At 47.6% G+C, this 15809-nt stretch overlaps 1 protein-coding gene and 1 non-coding gene across 2 annotated transcripts; both read left to right on the top strand.

Moving 5' to 3' along the window:
- The first annotated feature begins 2408 nt into the window (after positions 1–2408).
- On the top strand, positions 2409–2511 carry LOC115070290. The gene has a single exon (XR_003849474.1). It is a non-coding gene; the product is annotated as a U6 spliceosomal RNA (small nuclear RNA).
- Positions 2512–5126: 2615 nt separating this feature from the next.
- Positions 5127–8722, top strand: Fxyd4 (FXYD domain containing ion transport regulator 4). Its single transcript, XM_017798056.1, has 8 exons — positions 5127–5153; positions 6529–6595; positions 7107–7139; positions 7244–7267; positions 7747–7821; positions 7900–7936; positions 8414–8451; positions 8542–8722. The coding sequence occupies exons 2-8, from the start codon at positions 6556–6558 to the stop codon at positions 8559–8561; spliced, it is 267 nt and encodes an 88-aa protein (XP_017653545.1). The 5' UTR covers positions 5127–5153; positions 6529–6555; the 3' UTR covers positions 8562–8722.
- Positions 8723–15809: the final 7087 nt, after the last annotated feature.

Here is a 15809-nt window from a genome sequence, read left to right on the forward strand (position 1 = left end):
TTGTCCCTGCCCCCAGGCCACAGTTCCCACAAAAAAAAAAAAAAAAATAGTTTTTTAATTAATAAAAAAGAAACAACCAGCCGGGCATGGTCGTCCACGCCTTTAATACCAGCACTTGGGAGGCAGAGGCAGGGGGATCTTTGTGAGTTGGAGGGCAGCCTGGTCTACATAGAGAGTTCCAGGACAGCTGGGGCTACAAGGAGACCCTGTCTCAAAAAGACCAAAAAAAAAAAAAAAGAAAAGAAAAGAACCAAATCAAAGAATAGGCCACAGAACTGAACAAACAGTTCCCAAAAGAAGAAATGAAAATGGCTAATAAGAATTTTTTAAAATGTTCAACAATAGCCAGGTGTGGTGGGTGGCACATGCCTTTAGTCCCAGCACTCTGGAGGCAGAGGCGGGTGGATCACTATGAGTTCAAGGCCAGCCTGGTCTACATAAGGAGTTCCAGGCCAGCTGGGGCTACAAAGAGACCTTGTTTCAAGAAGACAAAAAAGACCCCCCAAAAAAAAAAAGTTCAACATCATTGGCCAGCAGGGAAATGCAAATTAAAACTACTTAGAGATTCCATCTCAGTCAGAATGGCTATCATTAAGAAAACAAATTTGGGCTGTAGAGATGGCTCAGTGGTTAAGAGTGCTGGCTGTTCTTGCAGAAGACCCAGGTTTGAATCCCAGCACCCACATAGTGGCTAACCATTGTCTATAACTCCAGTTCCAGGGGATTTGACACCCTCTTCTGTCCTCTGAGAGCACTGCGCCACACAAATGCACTTACACACAAGCAGACACAACACTCATACAAATAAAATAAAAATAAATTTAAAATAATTATATTTTGGTCTTTTTGAGACAGGGTCTCCCTGTGCCCCAGCTGGCCTGAAACTGGCTATGTAGACCAGGCTGGCCTCAAACTCAGAGGTCCCCCGTCTCTGCTTCCCAAGTGCTGGGTTTAAAGGCATGCACCACCACACCCAGGCCCCCTCAAAAAATTTTTTAACAAAAACAAATGCCAACAAATGCTGGAAAGGATATAAGGAAAGAGGACTATTTATCCATTGTTGGTGGGGGTATAAACTGATGGAACCACTATGGAAGTCAGTGTGAAGGTTTCTCAAAAAGCTAAAAACGAGCTGGAGAGATGGCTGTTTTTAAAAGCACTGGCTGCTCTTCAGAGGACCCAGGTTCAGTTCCTACCACCCACACAACAGCTAACAACTGTCCCTAATTCCAGTTCCAGGGGATCTCACGCCCTCTTCTGGCATCTGTGGGCATTGCATACATGTGATGCACTTACATACATGAAGACAAAAACATTCATACCCATAAAATAATGTTTTTAAAATAAAGCCAAAAATAAAACTACCATATGCCCCAGTTATACCACTGCTGGGCATAAAGCCAAAGACTCCATGTCCTCCTACCAAGAAACTTGCACATCTGTGCTCACTGCTGCTCTACTCACAATAACTAGAAAAATAGAATCAGCCTATATGTCTCTCAACTGACCAATAAATAAGGAAAATATGGGTATATATACACAGTGCAATTTTATTCAGGTGTAAAGAAAAATAAAATTATGAAATTCACAAGAAAGTGAATAAAACTGGAAAAATGTTATACGCAGTGAGGAAACCCAGGCCACCCACATGTTCTCCCTCAAATGTGGATCCTAGCTTTGAATTTTTAGATTTGACTGTGGTGGCGCACACCTTTGGTTTCAGCACTCAAGAGGCAGAGGCAGGCAGATCTCTGAGTTCAAGGTCATCCTGGTTTACATAAAGAGTCCCAGGCCAGTAGTTCAGTAGTTCCCTGGGACTACAGGGAGACCCTGTCTCAAAAAGACCAAAGGAAAAAAAAAATTTGTGTTTTTCATTTGGGGTATCTGTAGAACACAGGAGGGGTTAGAAAGGGCCCATGAGAGGGAGGAAGAAGAAATCTTCATGGGAGAGGGGACAAAATGCACATGTTGAAAGAAGGGGGCGTTGTCAGTGGGAAGGTAACATGTTAGGGGGTGTCCAGGAGGACTCAGAGGGTGGAGTTGTGGGTAAGTATGGTCAAGACACATTATATTCCTGTATGAAATTGTCAAAGCATAAATAAAAGGTATTCTAAAAAGAGGTTTTTGGTTTTCTTTGTATCTTTTTGAGACAGGGTATCCCTGTAGCCCCAGCTGGCTTGGAACACACTATATAGACCAGGCTGTCCTCGAACTCACAGGGATCTGCCTGCCTCTGCCTCTCAAGTACTGGGACTAAAGGAGTGTGCTACCACACTGGGCTCCTAAAAAGAATTTTAAAAAGTAAAAAGTATATGGGAAGATACCTACCATTGATCTGTACATGCAAATGCACACCCATATATAGATGGCGCACACACACACACACACACACACAAACGCATGTTTTCATGCTTTCATCAGCAGCATGTATACTGAAGTTGGAAACATAAAAAGATTAGCACAGCCCTGCACAAGAATGAAATGCAAATTTGTGAAGTAGAGTTTTTGTTGTTTTTTGTTTTAAGCCACCAGGCCTGTAATCTGAGCTGCTCAGGTGCTGAAGCAAGATTCTAAGTTTACATACAGCCTGGGCAAACTAGAAAGACCCTGTCTCAAAATACAATCAAATCCAGAAGGCCCAGTTTGACTCCTAGCACCACCCAAAGAGAAAAACAAAACAAAACAAACAAAAAACCCACAAGAAAATGTTTATCAAAATGTCCTGTCACCTACTAGGAATGTTTAGGATGAACAACAGATCTTTCAGAATGTGATTCCTGAGGGCTTGGACTGACAGTGAAGGCTGTTTTCACAACGTAATTTGCTATGCTTCTGAACAAGCATTTATTTCCCTCCCTCCCTCCCTCCCTCCCTCCCTTCCTCCCTTCCTTCCTTCCTTCCTTCCTGGAGATGGGTCCCTGGTTAAGAGTACATACTGCTCTTCCAGAGGACCTGGTCAAGGCATTTTTGTGCAATCTCCCTTTATCCACCATCCCCCACTGCAGATGACTGACAACACCTGTAACTTCAGCTGTAGGGAATCCAATGCCCTCTTCTGGCCTTCACAAACACCCCATACATGTGGCATACACACATGCATATAAATAAAAGCAAATCTTTTTTTTTTTAAATGTCTGTGAGTCTGGGCTTGGTGGTGCATGCCTTTAATCCCAGCACTAGGGAGGCAGAAGTAGGATGATGTCCATGAGATGGAGGCCAGTCTGGTCTATGTTGCTGCTTCCAGACCAGTTGGGGCTACAGGGAAACCCTGTCTCAAAAAAGACTTTAAAAAAAAATTTATATATATGAGCTCTTCCAGTTTATGTTTGCACAGAGTTGACTGAGTCTTTGTGGCACTCTTGAGTTTGGGCAGAAGGCAATCTTCTTTCCCACCCAGCCCCCACTTCTAGTCACTAAAGCTTAGGCAGAAAGCCCCCGAAGAGTCCCCATCCTTCAGGACCTTCCCAGATAAAGAAAAGATACTGTCTCTCTGAGGAGAGAGGTTTTTCACCAGCTCAAAGATTTTTTGCTTAGTCCCCAGAGACCCCTTACCAAGCGCCCAAGCCCAATGATCTATTCTCCAACCCTCCCATCCAGAGTTGAGGTCTGACCTGAGCATCTCACGCTGGCCACTCCGGTTGGGAGTAGGAGTGGGAAAAGACTCAGGGTGGAAAAAGGAACAAACCAACCTCCAAGATCCAAACTGACCTTTATTAGTCAATGAGGGTGTGAAGCTGACTAGCAACAGTACTGATTCAAGTGGCAGGTGAATTTAAGTATTCCAAGATAGAGTTCTGTGGGTGGGTGTTTGTAAAGGCCCTGGGGCCTGATAAGGACAGAAGGGCCTGTTTTTAACAGGTATTGCTTTATGGCTGGGGGGCAATATGTTGGGGGGGGTCATGGTTTTGAACAGGGACTGACAATATGCTGATAAGGCCTCACCAATGGGAGTGGTGGATTATAACAGGTCAAGGGGGTTTTGTGCAATCTTGCTGTATCCCCCATGCCCCAGAACATAGGAGTCACCCCAGCCCTCCAGCTTTGCCTTTGTAGAGAAGGCTAAAGAATTGCTCAAGGAGACTCTCCTCTGCCTCTCTCTTCAGCCAGCGGCTCTCGGACCTGCAGAGTCTACCCATTTCCACTTCCATGCCACTGAAAAACCCATCCATCCACCCTTCAACGCTCTGCTCAGCCTACTCAGGCCAGACACCCCCAGCCCTTCCCCATACCTTCTAGATGCAGACAAGTCTTCCTCATGTGACAAAACAGAAGCATGTGGAACAGCAGGGCAGAGAGATCTAGTGTCCTCCAAAGGCACATGGCTGGATAAGTCTGGCCAGCAGTGGACAAAGCAAACTGTCCTCTGCCTGGCACTTCCCTCTTTGTAAGCCAGGCCTGGGCAGCTTCTGATTCTACCCTGAATCATGTGGTATCAGGCAAAAAGGGTAAGTGAAGCAATGGATTCCCGTCAGCCGCAGCCCTCCACCGCTGTAACACTGGTCCAAGAACAAGCCAGGTGACCAACCACAGATTCTCTGATTCATCATCCACACCACCATACCCAAGGTACCCCACACAGCCCTGCAACCTCATTGCTGGCACAAGAAACCAGAACCCCCAAACCCATAGGGCCTTCTTTCTATTTATTTATTTATTTATTTATTTATTTATTTATTTATTGTGTGTACACTTGCACACACACATGTGGCATGCCTGGGGAGGTTGAGGGAGCCAGTTCTTTCCACCATGTGGATTCCAGGGATCAAACTCAGGTCATCAGTCTTGGTGGCAAGCACTTTTACCCACTAAGCCATCTTACTGGCCCTGGGATCTTCTTTTAAGACCTAGACAGACTAAGGAAACCCCTTTTCTCCTATAGGGGGCAGGCCCATCACCCCATTCGCTCATCCCTTAGCTCTAAGCAGACTGGGATCCAGCACTGGCTCTCCCCAGGGTGTGGTAGGTGAGCTATGTCCTTAAAGAGCAGGTGGGGAGGGCTGACTATAGGAGTGTAAGAAGTTGGACCAGTTCCCTCCAGACTGCTGCTGTGTGGCCCTGGGCGGAACCCCTGGTTTTAAAAAGCCAGAACCCACCTGGACTGCCCTCAGACCTGCTCTGCACCCTGCACCAGCCTGGCTCAGGTGAGCTCTAAGGTGAGTAGCCATTTGCTAGAACTTCAGTATGCTAGATAGAAGGGACTGGTCCAAGGACCATGTGATGAAGCGGTGGTGGGGGCCTGCCCCATGACTCTGAGAAGTGAGCTACTGTTTAGGACTTTTGAGGACAGAGATGCCAGCCTTCTGGGGCCCAGAGACTTCTGACTTTGTGACCCCATGTGGCAGTGGTTTCGGAGTAAGAGGAGCGAGCCAGCTTTTAGCAGAACTATATGTGGACTGAAAATAAGATGCAATCCAGGAGATCCAGGTTGAGGGAAGGGGTAGGAGAGACCATGGAGGGCAAAAGGAAGCCAGCTCCAGAGATTGGCCTAGACTGTCAACCCCCATGTTCAGAAGCCTGTCATCTACTTCCCCTCCTAGGGCAAAAGGCCATGTGGTTTGTGTATACTGTAGCAGGTGTACGGTCAGTGCTAGGCATATGTCTTAGGATCGACAAATCACAGCTCATTTAATTCCATCTGCATAATTTACAAGGTTGCTAATATCTGCAGGACACTGAAACCCAGAGAAGTTAAGTTACACAGAGCCACATGGCTATGAGAGGGAACTGAGCCCAGCCAGCTGGCACTAGACCTGTGTGATCTCATTATAGCAGTTAGGTTGTGCACATAGTCACTGGCTGCAGAGCTGGACCCTTGACACTAGCCTGTGGCCACAAACATGCAAAAACTGGGGTTGCCACACACAACACGTAGATGGGACACAGGTGAACAGAGCAATGTCCCACATACCAGCAGATATTTCCAGCCAATACTATCTATCTATCCTGGCTGAATAGAATCTGGGGCTGCCTGGAGTGGGGTCCCTAACTGAGGTAGAGACCTAGAACTGCACCCTCCAACCCTGGTACTAGATTATGAGACTCTCTGTAATTCAACCTGGCCACCTCAGGCCCAGATCTTTTCAAATAGAATAGCCCATGGCCTGATCACCACTGTGTAAGATTAGGAAAGTCAAGTTCCAGGTGTGACTTAGAACAACCACCTGGCGTCTGGTTACACTTCCTGAACCCTTCCCCCCTTTTTCCCTCCTATGAAGTAGAGATGATAGTATCTTTGTAAAGATCTTCACAAAGCTCTCTGTGGCCACTACAGGGCACACTGTTCTAAGCACTTAACTAGAATTAACCAGTCCACATAACTAGGCAGTCACTGGTACCCTCTCTAGATGTGAAAGCAGAAAGCACTTTCCTAAGATGGCTCAGTGTAAGATGTGGGGTTCATACCCCCATTCTCATACCAGCTCTGTCCTCACCTGCCTCTGCTTGCTAATGGGGTGAGCTGTGGGGCTGAGGTAGGTCAGGCCACAGGTCCAAGCCCACCCACCTCTACCCCTGCATCTCACTCTGCAGCCCTGCAGCCCCACCCTGTATCCTGACATGGAGGGAGTATCCTGTGCCTTGTTCCTGGTGCTAGCAGGTGAGTCCTCCGTGAACTCCACCCACCAAGGCAGTGGAGATGAGACAGCCCCTCCCCAAAGGACAGCTGGTGCCCAATAAACCTGTTCACATTCAAACTGTCAGCTGCATGAAATGTTAGTGCTGGTGGAATGAGGACACTGAAGAGATAGCTCTAATAGCTCTTGAGTCATTGACCTGTGGAAAACGGACCATAGATACACCATGCACATCAAGGAAGGCCAGTTTTTTCAAGAGACAGACAAGGAGCATGACCCTGCCAGAAGCTTCTCTGAGAAGCAACCACTGTACTCAGTACACAAGAAAGAATAGCAGGAAGTCAAAAGCAGGAAGGACTACGGATGGGAAGTCATGGGTATCAGGGTGAACACCAAAAGCCCAGCCCTGCTTGGGCCTGGTAAAGGTCTAAGGAAGGGACCTAGTGGACCTAGGATTACCTTCCAGATCCCCTGCCCCACAGCTGACTTATTTAGACACCAGTATGATGAATCCCCACTGTTTCTCCCACCCAGGTCTGCCTGCCTTGGAAGCCAACGACCTGATTGGTGAGTGTCTCCATTGCCTGCACCCCTGCAAATGCGCTCTGCCACCTCTAAGATCCACACCATCTCCTGGCTCTGGTCTTTATATTTTTTGTTCTTTACTGCAGATAAAGACAGTCCTTTCTACTATGGTAAGAGCTGACACTCCCTATCCAACTCCCCATCCTTGTCTACTTTGAACCTCTTTGCCAACCAAATTGATGGGGATGGTGCATAGCCCAATGCAGACAAGATGAGGCAGGACATCAAACCTGTTGTTCTTTGTGAGAGCTCAATGCAGTGAGGAAAGACAGTACCCCAGAACACGGAGCAGGGTTTGGAGGCCTAAGTTGAGCCCAGAGAACCTTGTCTCTTTCTCTGGATTCTTCCCCGTGTCTCTCCTCATGGCACATATATTACATGATGTACCTATTAAATGGCTTAGTTTCTTTCTCATTGCCTGGAATGTAAGTGCCATGTGGGCAAGTATTTATTTATAGGGCAAGTGGGTACTTGTAAATGCCTGCCACAAAGCCACACTCCCAGCCCCATAAATACCTTCTGAATGAATGTGTGGGTGTGCTGGATGGTCTGAGCTCACTGTGTCCCCCTCCCCATGACCACCATCAAGACTGGGAAAGTCTGCAACTGGGCGGAGTGATCATTGGAGCGCTCCTGTGCATCGCTGGATTTGCCATGGCCCTGAGTGAGTAGGGGGGCATTGGCAGAGTGGGGAGCAGGAGGCTCAGACTCAGCTGGGTCTCACTAGGTTCTTCTCTCCCAGGTGGCAAATGCAAATGCAGGCACAATCAGCAACCCAGGTAAGACAGTGGCCCTGGTCTATGTGCCTTCAGCTGCGCAGACCTGTGTGGTTATAAAACCCTAAGATCTAGAGAGAACAGCCTGAGAGAACAGCCTGGCTATTCATTGGGCTTCAAGTAGGATTTACTGTTTGAAGATAATCATCCCTTTTACAAGTCCCAAATCAGGGAAAACCCCACCCTCTGATATAAGAAGTTACTATGGAAGAATATTAAGGTGTACCCCCAGCTGAGTGTGGTGGCATATGCCTGTAATCACAGCACTTGGGAGAGAGAGGCAGGAAGATCTGCAGTTCAAGATCATTCTTGGTTACAAACCAAGTTCAAGACTAACCTGGGCTACATGAAACCCTGTCTCAAAAAGAATCAAATAAATGCATAAATAAGCAAAAGGGTGTGCCTGGGTACAGAATGGGGTGAGAGAACAGGGGATCCTCAGTGCTACTCTATCTAATGCTAACGGCTTCCTTTCTCTAGCCCGGTAACTGGGAAAGCCACCCCACTCATCAATCCAAGTGAGCTGGGCCTCTGTGGGTTGCAGGATGGGGGAGGGGGGCAGTGTAGGAACTGTGTCACTTTGAAGCTGCTGTCCCAACTCTCCACAGGCTCTGCCAGTACCTGCTGAACACAGGACCAGCTTGGAAGGTCTGCTGTGCCCTCTGCCCTTCCAGTCTCCTTCTGCTCCTCCCTTCTGGAGACCTTCCTCTCTGGAGCACATTGTTAAGTCCCCAATGTCAGGGAAGGGGAATGTCCCAAATTTATTTTTACATTAAACTGGTCCCTCTTTCCTGTGGTCTTGTGACTCCTATGTGGGTGCTGGGGAGGTGGGGGCAGGGATCCCCCGGTGAGTTGCTCCCTGTGGCCTTGTAGCTGGAAGCCCACTCCCAGTAAGATCCCACTTTGAGAGCCTCATAATCGATCCCTGCCTCAGACGCTGTCCCCAGGGCACCCAGTCCAGTAACGCACCACGTAAGGCTCCCTTGATCCTCCCATTCCGGGAAAATCTTGCACAGCCCTGAGACCAACACATGGGACACGACCTTGCCTCCAGTGTCCTGGGACGCGAGTGCATCTCGTAGTGTCGCCTCGGGAGGGCCAGTGGAGGGAGAGCCGCTCAGTGGGTCACTGGGACAGACAGGCCCTGCAGGCGGGGGGGGGGGGGCAGAGCTGGGCTTTTGGAGCCTGAGGAGGGATGCTAGCTGGGCATCGGACCCAGAGGAGGCTTCCAAGTCGCATCCTCAAAAGGTGAGAAAATGCTCTGGACGAAAAAACGGAGCGAGCAAACGTCCCGAGGGCAAAATGGCCTCGCTACTCCTCCCGCAAAATAAAGTCAGCGAGCCGGAAAGCAGGTGATAAGATCAGAGCGGCCAGAGGGACTGAACCAGAGCCTGCCCGGCAGCGCCCTCTGGGGCACCTCGCACATGCTCTATAAACGCCCTGCAGGGAGGGCCGTCCCGTCTCAAGCAGAGGGAACTCTGAGAAGTCTGAGGCAACCGGCAGGAATCTACCAACAGGAACCAAGCAGCGGAAAACCTGTTATCGCAATCCAAGGTTTGGGAAGCGCTGCGGCTGTACGCAATCCTAGCCGAGTGAAACTGGCTCTTGCCTGGTCAGCAGTACACCCATCTTCAGCTGCTTGTCCTGTGTGCACTGTGTAGTACCAGAGACCTGTCGCATGCACGCCTGCTTTGCTCTTAGCTTGCCGAACACTGGCATTGTTTAAATGCCGCCACTCTGTTGTATTTTGTTGGCGATGAGGTCGCATGCAGCCCAGGTTAGCCTCGAACCTGAAGCCAGGGTTGACCTTGAACTTATGCTCCTCATGCCTCCACCTCCCAAGTGCTGGGATTACACCAAACCATCAAGTTTGGTTTGTGTGATGCTGGGGATCAAACCCAGGGCCTCCTGCGTGCTAGGCAAGTGTTCTACCAGCTGAGCTACATCCCGTTCCTATTAGCAATCACTGCTTTTTGTTTTGTGTATGGGGAAGGGAGGTCAGAGGTGGGAAGTCTCCCTGTGGTCACAGCTGTCCTGGAACTCACTATGTAGACCAGAATGGCTTCAGTCTCAGAGATCCGCCTGCCTCTGCCTCCCATGAACTGGGGTTAAATGTGTGCTGTCACCACCACCACCACCACCTCCCCACCCCCACCCCCGAGCAATCACTCCGAAGTCCAGGGGCCTCATAGTGTCCTCTCCTAACCATGAATCAGTAAACCCTACCTGCTAAACCACAGGTTTGTTGTGCAGTGTGGAAGGTGACAGGGTGTGAGGGAACATAGAAGCCAGGCTGTCCTGGGGACAGAGCCGGGGGTACATGGTAAGATGCAGGATGGAGATGGTCTCAGCTCCAGATGGATGTACAAGGTGCCAGCCTGAATTTAGATAGCGAATTAGCCCCCAGGGAAACAGGCTCTTCTGTCTTCCTCCTCTGAGAGGAGGTAGAGGCAGCCATGGGGTGAGAGATATCCCTCTCCAGGTTTCTGTCTGTGCATCTCAAAGAGCCCTTCCTTCAGACTGTCTCCCTCTGACAGGAGTGGGGGAAGGGAGGGCAGCTTCACTCACAATTGCAATTGTTCTCCCTTGCCATCCTCTCGTAAGTGAAGGGCTTGGGGAGCAGAGAAAGCAAAGGATAATTTTCTTTTTAAAAAAAGTATTTTATTAGGGGCTGGAGAGATGGCTCAGCGGTTAAGAACACTGGTTGTTCTTGAAGACCCGGGTTTGAATCCCAGTACCCACATGGCTGCTAACTCCTGTTCCAGGGGATCTGACAGCCTCTTCTGCCCTCCACAGGCGTTGCACGACACAGGTGCACTTACCTACATGCAGGCAATACACACATACACGTAAAAATTAAAAAAAAAATTATTTTTATTTGTACGAGTGTATTGCCTGCATGCATGTAGGTGCACTGCCTGTGGAAATCAGAAGAGAGTATTGGAGCGCCAGTGGGTGCACTCCTGTCATGCAGTGCCTGCAGAGACCAGAAGAGTACATCAATCAGATCCCGTGGAACTAGAGTTAAGGGGCAGTTGTTAGCGGCCAAGAGTGTTGGGAACTGAACTCCAGGTCCTCTGCAAGAGGAACAAGTGCTCCACTATACCATCGCTCTAGCCCCCACTTTTTTTTTAAAAAAAAAAGACAGGAAGATGGGGTCTGGCCTCAAACTACATAGCATCCATTCCATAATCTTGAATTCTTGCTCATCCGTACTCCACCTTCCACCACTCCACCCTTTGATCAGATTACAGGCATGTGCCACCACAACTGGTTCTACCCAGCTCTGGGTATCAAACCCAGGGCCTTGCACATACTAAGCAGGTGTTCTACAACTGAGTGCAATACACCCCAGCCTGGCATTTAAGTATATCTACTATACAACAAAAGAATAATCCAAGTGTGGTGGCAATCACCTGTAATTCCAGCACTTGAGAAGTAGAGGCAGGAGAATCACTGCAAGTTTAAAGCCAGCCTCACCTGATTAAGTTCCAGGCCAGCCAGGACTACACGGTAAGACATGATCCAAAAAAAAAAAAAAAAAAGAGCAGAAACCACTGCCAGGGGCCTGGAGAAATGGCTCAGTTGGTAAAGTGCCTGCCTGGCTTTGATCTCCAGCACCCATTTAAAACCCAGGTATAGTAGCATGCACCTGTATGTAACCCAAGGGCTGGCAGGGGGTAGGGAAAGTAGGTATATCCTTAGAGCTCATTGGCTGGTCAGCCTAGCTGAACTGATTAGCTCCAGATTCAGTGAGAAACCCTGTTCCAAGTAATGAGGTGGAGGGCAATCAAGAAAGACATTTGATTTTGACCTCTGACCTCCACATGCACTAACCTGTGACACACACACAAACGCAGATACAAACTATATAGGTGAGATTAATCACCAGGTTAAGGTGCTTGCCCCCAGGCCTTATGGTAGAATTGGAACTGATGCCCTCAAGCTCTTCGCTGACCTGGCCTGCTACCAAGTCTGCCAAAGAACCTGTTTGATCCTAGGTCCTGCAATATGTAGTATCAGCAATTTCCTCCTAACTGAAACATGGCCTCCAGGGACGAAGGGTAAGCTCTCGAGATCCAAGTAAAATTTTGAGGAAGCTTAATTCTACAGCATTCACCAGGGTCCATCCCAAGGTTACAGACACAGTAAACAACCACATGGAGACTTTGGCCCACCCAGTTCCCAAGAGAAGATTCTGACACCCACAGCGCGGTACAGAGCTTGAGTTGCAGCTTGAGTCACTGCTACTCCTGGCAGGTAACCAACCCCCAAGGGAAAAACTTGTTTTAAGGGGCTGGAGAAATGACTCAGTGATTAAGAGCCCTCGGTGCTCTTGCAGAGGACTCAGGGTTCAGTTCCCAGCATCTGCATGATGGATACCAGTTCATTCCTATCTCCAGTTCCACAAAAATCCGATGCCCTCTTCTGGCCTTGGAGGGCACTGCACATAGTGCACTTGGCAAATGAAATAAAGGGGTATTGTTATTTTGGTCTGTGGTGGGTTCCCTATTTGGCATGAATTGTGTGTGTGTGGTGTCTCCAGAAGTCTCATGCAACATGGTGGAAGGAGAGAACAGTCGAAGTTGTTCTTTGGCCCCTGCTCCCCTCCCACGCATAATAAAATGTAATAAAAATAGAAGTATTTTTTTTTCTTTTTGAGGTAGGGTTTCTCTGTAGCCCCAGCTGTCCTGGATTCACTATGGAGAACAGGCTGGCCTTGAACTCAAGAGATCCACCTACCTCTGCTTCCCAAGTGCTGGGATTAAAGGCATGTGCCACCACTTCCGGCAAAGTATGATTTTTAAATTAGGAGAAAAAGCCTTTTTTACAGTTTTCACCTGTGTTCTGAAACTGCCTCAAGTCTTGTCACAAACTCAGGAGGCAACTCTGATAGATGTAGTTTTATCAAATCTTTATTTCTGGACAATGGGTCAGAAACTGGCTTAACTTCTCAGATGTCTGTTATGAAGTTTTCTACAGTAAGTGTAGAATAATAAAATCAATAATAAACAAATCTGGAAGAAATAAGATTTGTCCAATGAAAAGGGAATTCAAAAAAGACAAGTGGGCAGGTATGGTGGCTCAGACCTACAATCTCAGCATTCTGAGGACTGACAGGAATTTGAGGCTAGATTGGGCTAGTATCAAAAATAAAACAGAAAGGAAAGCTCTGGAAAATGCTCTTGAAAGCTAAACCAATTTTTATAAAGCCTTCTGAAGTAAAAACCTACAGACCAAGGAGAAAATATATCTTAAAATACCAATAGGGCTGAGCAGATGGCTCAGCAGGTGTGAGATTAGTTTCAGTTGCCAACTTGACACATCTGGAAAGGACTCAAGAATTTCTTCCGTCAGACCGGCTTGTGGACATGTCTGCGAAATGCCAGTTGAGTGATGTGGGAGACCCAGCCCACTGTTGGTAGCGCTACCCGTGTTAAGGCAGGCCGAGCAGAAGCCAGGAGAGCAAGCCAGTAAGCAGCATTCGCCCATGGTTTATACCTCAGTTTCTGCCCTGACAGCCTGTGGTAACACACCAAACTGTAAGCTAAAATAAGCCTTTACATCCTCCAAGTTGGTTTTCGTCAGTTTCATCACAGCAATAGAGAAGCAAACTAAAATGGAAATTGGTATCAGAGAGTGGAATACTGCCAATGGAACTGACCATAGTGTTTTGGGGAGGGTTGTCTATATAAAGTTTTTGGACTTTGGGCTGAAAATTCCACAATGAATGCTTGGAGTCTAGTGAGCTGTTCTATGGGAACTTAAAAATAATGCTGAAGGAAAGGTGGATAATGGAGGCCTGGCCTGTCTTCAGAAGTTTCAGAGTGAAGTTTGAGAGTCCCTCCAAGACTCTTAACAGGAGACCAGCATCAACGACGTGGAATCTGGAAATTATTTCCTCAACATTAGAACACAGAAAACTGGTCCAGTGGGGAGCCAAGGATGCATCTCAAGCTGGTTGGTAGCCCAACTTCATATGTAAGAGTGCCACACGTGGTACTGGTTTTGAAGTCTTGAAGGGGTCATGAAGAAAATCTGAGGCTTGGAAATTTAAGAGGCTGAGAGGCCATTGGTGAAAGTGCAGCCTCACCTGCAATTAAGACCCCAGCATACTGTCAAGATGCTAGGACTGTGGGATGACTACCAGGGACAGTGGCAGTGTGGCAGAGCCAGCGATGTGGAGCTGCTACTGCCTTTCGGAGCCCAGATTTTATCCTGTACGTGTATGCTGGACTTTGGTTTTGCCTGAATGTGCCCTGGTTCTTCCCTCTTGAAATGATAGTGTTAACTCGTTTTGTATTTCATAAAAGCTCAGTTAAGTCGACAAGACAGATTTTTTATGGTTGTACTGTCTTATAGTATTCTGAGATCTTGGATAAGAAATGGAAAGATTGACTTATGGGTTGTGGTGTGTCAAATTGACAAGGGCTCAATTGTGGGGAGTAGTTTCAATGTAACACACTTGGGAAGAGGGAATCTGAGTTGAGCAATTACTTCTATCAGACTGACCTGTGGGCATGTCTGTGATCCATTTTCTTGATTGTTCAGTAATGTGGGAGGACTCATCCCACCGTGGTGGTGCCAACCCCTAAGCAGGTGGCCCTGGGTTCATAAAAGGCAGGAAGAGCACAGATCAGAATCAAGCCAGTAAATAGCATTCCTCGGTAGCCTGGGCTTCATTCAGCTCCTGCCTCCAGAATCCTCCCCTGGTTCTCCATGAGCTGTAAGCTGTAAGGAAAAATAAACCCATTCCTCCCCAACTTACTTTTGGCCACTGTTTTACCACAGCAAATGCCTTTACCCCAGACTAAGCCATTTCAGTGGCCCTCAAAAAAAATATTTACCATAAACCAGGCTGCACATGTAACTTAGGGAGTGGAGTTCTTGCCTAGCACACCAGAAACCCTCAATTCAATCCTCAGCACAGCAGAAACCAAGACACTGCATACCCCGGCAAACCTAACACTTGGTAGATGGAGTCGGATAGAAGGCATCCTTGACTACATACTGAGTTTCAAGTCAGCCCGGGATCCAAGTTTCAAAGACCACCAACAAAAACTCTTGACAAGTTGCGTTAACATGAGAGGACAGCTGGCCTTCTTGGGTTTCACTAGCCAAACCCTGTCTAGCTCTGTACTGCAATCAGTTCAATCCCAACTCAAGACAGTGAGGGGTATGTCTACGGCAAGGTCATATTAGCTGTCAAATGTGCCACTCTTTATTATTGAAAAATCCCTCAACACTGTCTTGTCTACAACTTTATATGCCTGACCATGAGCACTGCAACTTTCCAGTGTCTCATACAGCCTTAGGCTTGGGGTCATGCAGCTGGTCCTGCTGGACAGCCCGTAACCTGTCTCAAAAAAGAAAAATCCCATTGTAAATATCCCATTGTTCTGGCCTAGTGTTGGGGACTCATACCTGTAATTCCAGCACTCAGAAGGCTGGAGTGGTCAAGTTCCAGGTCAGGCTGGCAGCTAAGACCCTGTCTCAAAAAAGGGTAGAGCACTGGCCTAGAATGTATGAAACAGGAGTTGAATCCCCAGTACCACAAAAGTGAAATAAAATCTATTATACTTTTATTCCCACCAACAAAGTTTCAAAAAGTAAAATTAAAACACCTAAAATATACTTAGTGGAGCATGCTAACACGTTAATACCATGCCCGCACTCGAGAGGCTGAGACAGCACTGAGTGTCTCGCCAGCATGAGCTATTACAGAGACCATGCCTCTAAATTTAAAAAGTATAGTCACAAGGATAGTAACAAATCTAATGAAATAGTACAAATCATATATAACAGACAAGATAGTCCTAAGAGGGAAAGCATGTGCCAGTCCTGAGTGCAGTCTTTGTACACAGTCTGCTACTGA

Source organism: Nannospalax galili, unplaced genomic scaffold (assembly GCF_000622305.1).
Source record: "Nannospalax galili isolate Female #2095 unplaced genomic scaffold, S.galili_v1.0 scaffold1036, whole genome shotgun sequence".
Lineage (NCBI taxonomy): Eukaryota > Metazoa > Chordata > Mammalia > Rodentia > Spalacidae > Nannospalax > Nannospalax galili.